This window comes from Taudactylus pleione, unplaced genomic scaffold (genome assembly GCF_031769625.1).
Source record: "Taudactylus pleione unplaced genomic scaffold, aTauple2 ptg000190l, whole genome shotgun sequence".
In the NCBI taxonomy this organism is placed as follows: domain Eukaryota; kingdom Metazoa; phylum Chordata; class Amphibia; order Anura; family Myobatrachidae; genus Taudactylus; species Taudactylus pleione.
The window spans coordinates 6181598-6195109 of record NW_028284592.1 but is presented as its reverse complement, the minus strand read 5'-3'; the positions used below and the strand labels follow the sequence as shown (position 1 = coordinate 6195109).

Genomic DNA, 13512 nt, shown 5'->3' with positions numbered 1-13512 from the left:
GCCCCCTGTGCTACTGAGGCCTATGTCAGTTACAGCTTATGCTATGCCACTGGGTCATGAGACAAGAAGCAACAATTCCAGTTACCAATCTAATCATAAGTTATCATGTTTTCTACAATGAGGCCATTAATAAGCCTTACTTTAGTTCTGAAAAAAAAATCTAAATAATTAATAGTATCCACCCAATCAAAGGTTTTAATTACAGCTCCAAAACACTGTCAACAGTTATACAGATATAGGGCATACATTGAAATGGTAAAGCAGTGTGTCAGTTATACTAGCTGCTACACCACTGACTATGATCCTGTGTATAAATCCATTAACCTGCAATCAATACAGAACATTTCTGTTATCTGTTAGATATGAAAACGACTCATACAAGCAATGCAAGTAGCAATATCTGCCTTTTCTATATTATAGAACATGGATTCTAAAGAGATTACTAATGCCTTAAAGTTACCAGCCTCAGATGCCCTGATTCTCCTCTGTCAGCACCTTTCCCCACTATTCTTCAGGCAGAGCACTAGGAGTCGGTCTCCAGCCGGTGTGTTGGGGCAGGTATTGCTAGGACCCCTGTGATCTGATTAAATCTGCTTAATTAAAACAACAGTAAAAGTTCTGGCATTCTTCTGTAAATGTGAAAACATCAGCTTCTAAGGGAATAAGATTAGTAAACCGTAGGCTTATATACTGTATGTTATAATTATAATAGCCTACAGATAATGAATAGGTCGGGACCCAAATTTTTTTTATAGGAAATAAACAAAAATGTGTTAAAATGTCCACATATGGATAATACCAACAGCTATCTAGATAATGTGAACAGTAATCAGATATTGTTGCTGAATCAAAGATGTTTTTATTTATACTGTGATATTTGAGCAAACACTGAACATAAATATGTAAACCACAAAATAAAAATAAACAATGTGGGAAAATGTGTTTTGTATGAAACAATATAATAATCCAAAAGAAAATTGCACAACATGTGATGAAACAATAAAGCTGAGAAAGGTAAGTTTATCCACTGACTATATACTGAGATGTAATAGTTATGAGGACTAGGGCAGGCCGTGGGTGGGTGACATGGTGAGTGGGAGGGAGGGCTGCTGCTGGGGAATGGGTTAAGGACTATAATGAGCTACTGAGTGCGGCTGTAAGATAGAGAAGAGGGCAGGAGGCGGGGACGTGGTAGAGGATGGAGAGAGCTGCACTCTTAACTCCCTCTCCTCATAGCCACACACAGCGCCTGGGAAGTGCAGTGCCGCCAACAGCCCCTACGACAAGGGACGGTTACACAGCCAGAAGGTTACCCGGCGCTGTACTTGGTGAGGGCACCGCCTGCTGAGCCGGACCTGGGAGATCACAGGAGGAACTTGTAGCAGGACACACACCTGGTAGTGTACAGGTGCTGTGCTCAGGCCTGTGTGGTTAGGGCAGGACTCGGGACTGCACATGCTGAGAGAAAAGTTATTATTACCCAGTGTTTGTTCTCTACCGCCTCACCCATCTGTAGGGGGACCGCAGATACTTTCCCTCTGGCAGGTACAGGGGCCACACACACACACATTACCAGGGCCCTGTGACCTGCAAGGGACATGAATGGTTACGGCACACCCTATCTGTACATGGGGGGCCCGGTGTCACAACCCCGGGCACCGTTACAGAGGACCCCTAAATGTGCCCGCTGCAGGAACCACGGGGTACTCTCCTGGCTGAAGGGCCACAAGCGCTACTGTCGCTTCAAGGACTGCACCTGTGAGAAATGCATCCTTATCATTGAGAGGCAGCGGGTGATGGCAGCACAGGTGGCCCTGCGGAGGCAGCAGGCCAACGAGAGCCTGGAGAGCCTCATCCCGGACACCCTGAGGTCTATGCCAGGGCTGCCAGCCGACACCAGCCAGCCAGCCTCACGGCCCGGAGAGGTCACCATCAGATGGGCACAGGAACCATCCTCCACAATGCAACTCCCAGTAAAGACAGGTTAGTACCAGGGGATTGGTGTGATTTGTCCTGACAGGTGAGAGGGGTGATCCCACACAGCTACAATCTATGAATGAATATACACACGTACACCACATGGGGAAAAAGCATTTGAAATAAAAAAATATATATACAAAAAGACCAGCAAATGGCTGTAATAGTAGGCAGACAGTATAGTAGCAGTTACTACATCTATATAAGTGTAAATGATCAACTACAGTATACTAATTGGTAATTAATTGGCCTTGGTCAAAATTTAACCTGTGTGTGTTTATCTGGACTATAGATTGTGAGCTCCGCTGGCACAGGTATTGTTTCTGTGAAGCTCTGCCGCTGTGTTATATGTTGGAACTATAAACAATGATAATATTAATATGAACTTGTGATTCGGGTAATAATTAGAAACACTGTAGGTCTGTATGTCACATATTGAGTAAAATACCCCTACTGTAGTTTACCAATATTCCTCACTATTCCAATATTCATCAATAATTATCACCATATATAAGAAAAACAATAGGATATAGAAACAAACCGTAGAAAAACATTGCTGATGCACAAGTCATCTCTGCTTACTGAAAATATAAATACAATAGTTATTGGGATATTTTAAATAATGTCTACTTTATTATCTAATTACCAGATTTCTGGTTTTTTTTTTAATTTGCCATAAAGATATGTAACTGATCTCTTATCATGTAGCTAATACTGGATTCCACCAGTTGATAAAATTGTATGTGGGTGCAATAAATGTTTATATAAAAATGTCTATCAGACATTATATGAAAATCCTAAAATTAGGTGATGATAACAAGCTAAAAAATGTTCAGACTATTATTATTATTATTATTATTATTATTACAGCGACATTTCTATTAATACTAAAGAATAATAATGTTAAAAGCGGTAAAACAATCATTTCTGAAAGAAAAAAGATTGAATGATACCTATAATTTTCAGTACACTGCAAGGTGTGTTTTTTTAAGAGTATAAGCCTTTGAGACTAGCTTAGTCTCTATCAGGCATGCTGCTTGAATTAATATATCGGTATTTTTGCTGTTTAAAGAGAAAGCAACTCAAAGTATGTTAGACTAAAAGTTTGCTGAATTCATGTCACCGTTGCTGCCTCTCGATCCATGAATTATCTCTGCAATAAGATGTATTTCCTGTACAAATAGAACATACTTGTTAGCAATAATTCACACAATGCTGTGCTTAGTAATTTAAGGAACAGTGTCGGTTCCAGTAATTGGAAACAATTATAAGTGCAAACACAGTTATAAAGTTGTTCTCATTGACTGCTTAGTGGTTTATCAGATTATGATTTATTGAAAGCGTCTAGGCAACTTTTCATCTTAGGTGAAGGAGACAAGTAGTGAAGCGTCTAAAATTGCTCAAGAAGCAAATCAAGTGTAGCCTCAACTTGTGCCAAAACATGTCACCAGGAGTGGTGGGATCAGGTTACTGGACTGCTCTCACTCTCTCTGTGCCATCACCAGCAGTGCCACTCACATGCCCGATAAAGGAGACGACAGAGGTAATGCAGTAAAATATACTATTATTTTTGAACATATATAGATATAAATAATTTTACTTCACACATAAATAATATTTTGTTTTAGTAAAAAACTTTATTGTGATGACAGAAAAAAATCCTTAAAAACAGATTTGAAAATAGGGACTGATAATGTGTACGTCCCATCAGCATATATTACCTGTTTAGTTCATTATATGAATGTAGATAACCACCTATATAGAACCACGCATGGACAAATAACGTATTTATTAATCTAGCGTTCCCAATGTTACTCTGACGTAAACTATTTTATAGTCAACCACAAGACAAATAAACTTATTGTATACAAATATCTCAGTGCGGGTAAATAGCTTTATCAACTTATAACCCCACACATCATCAACTAAATATTTAATATAAAACGCTAGTGATAAGAGAAAAAAACATTACAATATACCTAAAACCACTGATCGGTGCACTAGCTAATTATAAACGTTATTAGATGCTTGCTTATTACAGAAGTCAGTCCATGCAGTGTAAAGTGAGGCGTCCTATGTACAGATAGTACAATATATTTATATACAGTATATGGCAGTCTCGGAGTAGGCACTGATGATACAGGAACATATACAAGGCTAATGACAGCTCATTCACTCTAGGAAATGACATTGCTCCATCTTCCAGGCTGACAATGCAATGAGCAACACATCCCTGGTGTCTGCTGGTTAGGGAATGTGACATAATAACAGATATTTATGTGTGATGGCTTCCCGGGCCAGGACAATAAGCTTCCCCCTCTGATGTATGCACTTCATAAAGGATTACAGCAATCACAGGGAGACAGTGTAAATGGAAGCTGATCGCCATAACTTCAGCAGAAGGTCAGACTCCAGTGGAAAGTTACCAGCTTGTTTGTAAAACACAATCACTGAGCCCTGATGATACATCCCTTGTGCTGCCAGGAGGGAGCTCACATCCCTGCCACTTCCACAGGGATCCATCTATCCACATCGCCGGGCACAGAGCTTGCCACTCAGGGCCGTGTCTGCTAAGCGGCTGCAAGTGCCCTGTGCACAGTCCGTCATTGGTGAGAGGAATGAAATCCGGTTCTACTGGATGCTCCAAATGATGTTACTTTTCTGTTGCTGTTTGAAGCAGTAATTAATTACTTGCTAACAGATTATACATATGGACGTTTTTTTTTTTTAAGTTGGATATTTTGAAGGATTAGCTACATAATGTTACATCACAAAATACAAAAATAGTAACATACAGTATATAGAGTAGTAACCTTTTTAAATGTCGTAAAACCAATAGCAAAGTCTTTCATGAATAAAGTATGCTAAATACATTTTAATAACATTAATATGTTCATGAAATCCCAAAAGTACCAAATGTAAAATATCTGTTTCACATTGCAGAGAAATTATGTGTGTATGCATGTGTTTATGAATATATAGATAAATAGTTACATAGATAGATAATTTAATATTTATTTACTGTTTTTCTGTGCTACACATATTTGCTATGCTTTATTATGTATATGTTAAAATATATATCTGTTAATACATATCTGTTAGTTATCAGTTTTTGAATAAGATACATAACTATTGTAATAAAAGTCACATGTAATCAGAAGTAAATAAATATTAATTAAGACACAATTATATTAATGCTGATCAACTGTATTAAATTATAACAATTTATACGTCATGAAGATTTATGCAACAACTATACTTCACCCAATATAATTATATGATTACCTGAGAATTTACTTTACAGAGCGGGTGTGTATATATATATATATATATATATATATCACACACACATATATATATATATATACATTTATTTGTGTATATATATATATATATATATATATATATATATTTTTATCAGCACATAGTCACAAGAACTATCTTTCACTCAAATATAAATATATGATTGGCTGACATTTAGCTGGCAGCCAGTGTGTGCATATATATATATATATATATATATATATATATATGCATACATACATCAGCACATAGATAGGTACAAACCTCACTGTAATTAATGGCCCAGGTGTAGTACAGCAACAAAAATAAAAAACAAATCAGAACAACAAAGGAAGTGTTAACATAAACATAGAAAAGAAGCGGGCACTCAAATGGGACTTGATGAGAACTTATCTTCAATAAAGTGGAGTGAGGGCTTCCAATGACATTTTACAAAATCCAACTCCTTTCTCAAGCATTTTCTTTGATATATATATATATATATATATATATAAGAACATTTATATGAACTAAGATTCATAAAGAATATTGTTACAGAACACATTCTATACTGCACTGGCTTTGTTATAATGAGCTAGATACATGAACTGTGCAGTTTCTGTATTCATAATGTCAGCACAAAATCAGTAAAGTTATCAAGTAAATGATTTTCAAATTGGCCTTTTAGATAAATGTTATATGCACAATCCATCTATCTATTATATCCATTAGCAAACAGACAAAAATACATGTAAATGCTGGCATAAAAATAGAATGTTGCTGCCTAAAATGTAAAATGTTGCTGCCTAAAAAACATCCTGTTGGTCACTACAAGCGACTACAAAACCTGCACATATAAATTGGCACACACATGACCTGCAGAAATAAATTGGCATGCTACTTACAAGCACTGTCCGGTTATGCATATATGTAACTGTATGTTATGTATACTATATAATGCACACTACAATACAGATTTATGCATCCATCTCTATGGATATCATGTGTCTGGAGGCTGGAGCAATAGATTCGAACCACTTATAAATACTGTTAATACATGATTCATGTTGCTACAGATGTTAATTACATATCTACCCTTGGGGAACAATATAATTTTTGCTAAACCAATCACTGACCATAGTACATTATGGTTACACATCAGTATTTTGTCATAGATTGTTATTATTCCACTGAATGCTATTTATTATGAGTTCACTTCGTAGCTCATAATTCTTACCATATGGCAATGTAACACAAACATCTATTGTTATATATTGTAATATATTTGAGATCTATTTCCTTACTATGCATTATAATGATGCAGAATTTATAAGAGCCTTACAATGAATTAAAAAACAACAACAATGATTATATATATATATATATTTATATATATATTCCACAAACGACCTCCAGCACTCCAGTGCTATACAAATACAAACTTTCTCTGGTGCACTCCCCAAGGATCAGCGTCCCCGTAATGTAGAGAATATAGGAAGCAGGTGGCACTCAGAGACTATGTAATATCAAACAAGAAGCCCCATGACAGGGGAATTTATTGGCAAAGTTTCAGGGATCAAGTCCCCTTCCTGAGGAAGGGGACTTGATCCCCGAAACGTTGGCAATAAATTCCCCTGTCATGGGGCTTCTTGTTTGATATTACATAGTGTCCGAGTGCCGCCTGCTTCCTATATATATATATATATATATATATATATATATATATATATATATAATCTCCAAAAAATGAGGGTGCACTCACCAGGCTTCAAGAAATGTTCATAAAATATTGATTTTATTTAGATCATCATAAAACGTACAGCCATCGACGCTTCGGTCCAGCCCAGGGACCTTTGTCAAGACTGGACCGAAACGTCGATGGCTGTACGTTTTATGATGATCTAAATAAAATCAATATTTTATGAACATTTCTTGAAGCCTGGATAGTGCACCCTCATTTTTTGGAGATTGTCTTTTGGCAAGGTTTTTTCCTTGCTTGGGATAGCTACCCCAGCATTGTATTTTAATAAGACGTGAGTGTGGACATTATGTGGTTATATATATATATATATATATATATATATATATTATTCTCTCTCTCTCTCTCTCTCTCTCTCTCTCTCTCTCTCTCTCTCTCTCTCTCTCTCTCTCTCCCTCTCTCATAATACCAACACTCCGGGTTCAAATGCATAAACTCAAAGGTTTACAGATTTCATTATATAAGCAATGTTTTGGAAATCAGCAACATTCATTGGGATATATGACTTGAGTTGTTTTGCATTGGGAATCTTCATTTATGTGTTTCTTTATTTGAACTGAAGCAAATTATGACAGCTAGATTATAGTATATAGATTATATACATAATAGTGACAAAAATAATTACAGTGATTATAACTACCTGTATCATATAGGGTAAGAAGTTACAATAATCATAACAGGGAAACATTTATTGCATTAATTCATACTTTTCAGTATTACGTCACTCGAAATTATTGATAATATATTTGTTCACTGTCATGGACTTACTTCATACTATTATATTTTAATCACCAATAGGTTTTAAAAAATAAAATGTTATATATATATATATATATATATATATACTAGTAAAGGTTAACAAACAAATGCAACATAAAAATTTTCTTTCTTTTGTTTGCGGGTATATTGGTTGTTTCCAAAGAGGCATCATCTGTGAAAACCTATTTATACGTTTGAATAGAAGTCCTCTAACATTAGGCAGATGCAATTATTGTGGCAGCAGCTGACCTGCTCAGAGCCTATACTGTACATGCCCGCCTTCTGGAGAAAGAACTGTTTTGCCTATGCTAGAAAGTATATGTTGCAAACTAAAAAGAAAAGATACATCGTATAATAGGCTTAAACACCATTTTGGGTCTTAACATATATAGGGATTGATTAAGAGATGTACGTTAATGCCATCGCAGCTGCAATTCCGTATGCAAATTCCATAGCAGCAAATGTTGCAGACGCTAAGGAATGTATTGAGATATGCACCTGCAGCTTTGTAAATCCAGGCATCTGTGCACAGAGACGCAGAATTGGACGCAGATCATCAGTAATTCTATGGTCACGCAGAATAGCCACAGGAAGTGATATCAGAGCCATTTTTATTACATATGGGATTGCAGACGCAGGCTGAGCCTGAGACATGCTTTAAAAAATGGTTGCGACATGCCTGCATTTTATGCCGGTACATCCCCGTTACCTCTTCCAAAAGTCCCCTGCCTTGCTATCACATTGCGAGTAAAAGATCGCTGCAAGCAACTACGGGGAATGTACCTTCATGCATGCACAGTGACATTTTTACCAATAATCACTGAACTGTGTAAATATCGGCATAGCGTACAACTCTGAATCAGGCCCATACAACTAGCTGAATATCCTTTAAGAGCATAATCATAATCCTCTGTAAGGTCACTTTATCACTTATATTTGAGAACCTCTGAAACATTAATTGATATGTTTTAACTATTCATTTTAAATCAAATTGAAGGGAAATTACAACCTGTCTATATCTTGCCTACTAAGAGCGGTATTCAATTAGTGTCGCACCCGTGGAAAACTTTCGCCTGCCGAACTTTTTGCAGACACCGTGTCTTTCACCGTATTCAATTCCAAAAGACGCAAAAACCGCAAGCGGCGAATTCAGAACAGGCGGAAAGTGCTGTCAGAATTGGGAAAATGAGCCTGAACCCCCCGAAAAGATGCACTAATATTGGGGATCATTGTAGATGTGTCCGAATAGCCCTAATACAACTGGTTGGGATACTTAAGTTGTTTCAATAGCTTCTTATTAGCGTCTTTGCACAAGTGGTGAAGAATGGCATTAAGCTGTATTTTTTGGTGAAAATAAGTAGTCCTGTGAAATTCGGGGTACTTGAAAATTGGTGCTAGCGTATTTATATGTCTGTAAATTGAACTTTTAAAAAACATGAAAAACCACTCTCATACATGCACCTGCAATCCCAAATACACTTCACCCCTCCTTACAGCACCATAAGAAGTCTATTTTGCTAGTTTTAATGCTTGTCACCCCACTTTGTGTTCTTAAGTTTTTCTCCGGGATTTTTTGACACAGTTGTCCTTTGGGGTCTGTCCCAAGGGTTCTGGGTGATTTCCCCATGTTTTCACCCCAAAATAAAAATGTTGCACTTCTTTTGTCCTTCTATTCATAGGCAAATCTTTTTCGACTATTACATTGCATTGACTTTCTGCGTAAGCGAAAACCATCTGGAATTGTGAATTTTGAGATAGGTTCCGACCTGGCTAAAAGCCGCAATCGGCGATACTTTTTTGGCGGAAAATGGCTTTTCGCTTTTAATTGAATACGGCCCTTAGTTGAGATGCCTGTTCTCACCTGAACTCTGCAATATATGGAACACAACTTAATTTAGATCTAATTGTTTCTGTATTTGTTACACTCGACTTGCATGTCAGAGTTATAAACTGGAGGACCTGATGTCTAAGAGGGCACTATCATCCATGTTTGGTACCAGAAAAACATTTACTATTTCCTGGAAACCTCTGCAATCTATTAACAAAATATACTGTGTATTTGGATAAGAAAAAATATGCGTGCTGTATTACATATTTTATTTTTTCACTCTACATTGGTTTTATATTTATATGCATGTATGTATGTATATATATATATATATATACATATATATATATATATATATATTATAGTGCTGGATCATATACAGTATCATAGTTTTATTTTAAGTCATATACACCATTAATGTTCTCTCTATGTAACCATTTGTCTTGTAGATCTGTCTGAGGAGAGGTTAGGTGACAGCAGTGGTACTGAGAATGGTGAGAGCTACAGTGACAAAGACACAGATCAAAGGTCTCCCCCTGATGTAAAGCCCTGCTGTACCCCGGAAAGTCCTGAGGTGGTATCAGTGGATGAATCCAGCTATCCAGCACAGAAAAATTGCAGTAGTGCAGAGAGTACATCAGAAAGCCCCAAGTACCAGGCAGAGCACAGTCATCTTCTGATTGAGGGTTCCTCTGGCACAGTGTCATTGCCCTTTAGTTTGAAGTCCAACAGACCTCCTCTTGAGGTCCTTAAGAAGATATTTCCCAGCCAGAAGCCCACTGTTCTAGAATTGATATTAAAGGGATGTGGAGGTGACCTTGTTGGGGCTGTTGAAGTCCTCCTATCAAGCCGATCTTCTGTGACTGGAGAGAGAACTGCAACCGAGCCTGATGGCCTCATGTTACCTTCGAATGGTCACCTGTTTGAGCACACCCTGGGCTCCTATCCCTTGTCCTCCTCCAAATGGTCAGTGGGCTCAGCCTTCAGAGTACCAGACACACTGCGCTTCTCAGCAGATTCTAACAGTGTGGTGCCAAATCCCTTAGCTGTACCCCTGCAGCACCCCTTCCCACAACCTCCGAGATACCCACTCCTATTAAGGAACACTTTAGCAAGAAACCAGACTAGTCCCTTTCTGCCCAATGATGTCACCCTATGGAACACAATGACCTTGCAACAACAGTACCAGCTTAGGTCTCAGTATATGAGCCCCTTCTCTAACAATTCCTCCAGTGTCTTCAGGAGTTCACCTGTTCTTCCGCCCAGAGCTTCTGAGGATCCCAGGGTCACAGGCCCTGAGGACAATTGCCCTATTGTAGTAAAACAGCCCATTTACACAGAAGAGGATTATGAGGAGAGATCAGATTCAGCAGACTCTAGAATACTCAGCAGCTCCTCCTAACGGACAAACTGAGTGACAAGCTTCTGCCTATGACAGTGAATCTAATCCCTCATGCAAGGATTAGCTGTTATTTAATTATCCCAGATACATTGCGTTTGTCAAAGCAATAAATGGTGAATTCTCATTTGGACATTTCCAGTGAGGGACTGTGTAAATATTATTTGGTCAGATCATCAGGTTATGATCTGGAATCACTGTGAAGAGACTGAGGACAGAGAGCATATGTTCTTTAAATGATTTATACTAAGATCTAGTCAATATGACTGATATTATGTTGTCTTTCATGCATTATAACAAATTATTGATGATGATCTTTAATGAATGTTAGAGGGCAAATGAAAATCTGTGAATTTTATAGACATCACCCAGTCTTCCTATTTGTCCTCAGAAAAATGAACATATGTGATGCAAATGTAATATTGAAAACAATGTGTACTGCATGACTTGTATTATTAAATGAGCCCAAGATTAAACATTGTCAGGTTAATGTTGCATGCTAAAGACGCTAGATGAAATAAAAATGATGATGAGCATGTCATTTATACTTGTAGTTTGTCAAATAAAATTAGTGCACACCAATGAACAAACAATCTGGAGGCTGCAAGACAGTGCTTTGACACTGTATTACTCAATCATTTTCTACCGAGGATACACTACAGGCAGTATCTGTACATAATATATTCCTATTGTCTTTATTTCCATTGTTACTAGAAACATTTAGTCATATTTTTGAAAGCAACAGTTTTTGGCCTAGTTCGAATGAAGAGGCAAATACCTCAGCAAAATCACAATTGCTATCCATAATTCTGTTTGTCACTTTTATTATGCTGGGCACCAATGTTCCTGCACTTGTTGCAATACCCATGAGATCCCTGTCTCCTTTTTTTCCTTTATTCAGATCCAATGGGGTCACTGTGAGATGCTTACTATCTGTACTGGACATTCTTCACTCATTGACTAATGGAAGTAATGTGTTCATATTCATTTCTGTTACTGTTAGGCAGATCCAGACATTTTGTTTAGTGGGTGGCAGTTTAGCAATTATATTGACTTTGTAAAACACATAAGGACCTATACATTTATATGTGTGAGCGCTGTGTGCTCCTATCCAACTATGTGCTGTGCACCATTGCCTTTGTGTGTGTCCTGCAGATAATGTATGCCCTTATTAACTTCATTCATGTCATTGTAGTTTTTCTTAAATGTTGTATCGATATTTCCACTACCCTAACCCCTAACGCTAACCCTGTCCCTAACCCCGCTACTTACCTTCAGGATTCCGGTGGTTGGGATGCTGGCGCTGGGACTCTGACAGGTGTCGGGATTCTGACCACCGGAATCTCTGCGGTTGGGATATTGACCGCATCCCTTCCACAATATATAGAAGTAATTGTTTGTTTAAAAATAATCAGACAATATAATTGTAAATCTATTTGCAACCCTCACATGATGACCAATGGTGTAACTAGGGTATTTGGAGCCCAGGGCAAAAATGAAGCCCATCCCAATGGGCGTGGCCACATGTCACAAAGGGCGTGGCCACTGAAAATGGGAGCATTTTAACATAACACACCACTGTTTCACGTCACTCTGGGAACATTCCTTTCAATTCCATGTGCAGCTTAATGCCCCCAGTAGTAGTGCCCCTTATGCAATGCCCCTAGTAGTAGTGTCTCTCTTGCAATGCCCACTGTAGTAGTGCCCCTTATGCAATGTCCCCAGTAGCAGTGCCCCTTATGCAATGCCACCAGTAGTAGTGCCCCTTATGCAATGCCTCCTGTTGTAGTGCACATTATGCAGTGCCCCTTATGCAGTGCCCTCAGTAGTGCCCCTTATACAGTGCCCCCAGTAGAGTCCCTTATACAGTGCCCCCAGTAGTGCCACTTATACAGTGCCCGCAGTAGTGCCTATTATACAGTGCCCCTTATACAGTGCCCCCAGTAGTGCCCCTTATACAGTGCCCCAATAGTGGTCACCCATATGCAATGCCCCCAGTAGTACCCCTTATATAGTGCCCCCAGTAGTGGTCCCCTCTATGCAGTGCCCCCAAGTAGTGCCTCATATACAGTGCCCCCAGCAGTGGTTCCCCCTATGCAGTGCCCCCAGTAGTGCCCCTTATACAGTGCCCCCAGGAGTGCCACTTACACATACAGTATAACACAAAGACACACACAAAACAAAACACAATACTTACATGCATCCCCGCTCCTGCGCCCGCCGCCCTCCGCTCCTCTGTCCTCCCGCTCAACACTATGGGAGAGACGTCATGACATCTCTCCCTTCACCCACTGTGGGAGTCGAAAGGCGGAGCTCATGAGTGAGCTCCAGCCCGGCTCTGGCCCTGGGTGTAGCTGCCAATGAAAGTCTGTCTGACCCTCATTGGCTGCTAAAACAAACACACAGGCGCTGTGTAGTACTGTCAGTGAGTGTACTACCAGGCGCTGGCGGCGGCGTGTTTGTTTTACTGTGTAGTGCGGACGACACTCAGCGCGATCCGCACTGCAC

General features: G+C 38.8%; 1 protein-coding gene across 1 annotated transcript; it reads left to right on the top strand.

Annotated features, from left to right (window-relative positions):
* Window positions 1–1186: 1186 nt before the first annotated feature.
* On the top strand, window positions 1187–11570 carry DMRT3 (doublesex and mab-3 related transcription factor 3). The gene is made up of 2 exons (XM_088476639.1): window positions 1187–1983; window positions 10055–11570. The coding sequence occupies exons 1-2, from the start codon at window positions 1599–1601 to the stop codon at window positions 11005–11007; spliced, it is 1338 nt and encodes a 445-aa protein (XP_088332765.1). The 5' UTR covers window positions 1187–1598; the 3' UTR covers window positions 11008–11570.
* The last annotated feature ends 1942 nt before the right edge of the window (window positions 11571–13512 follow it).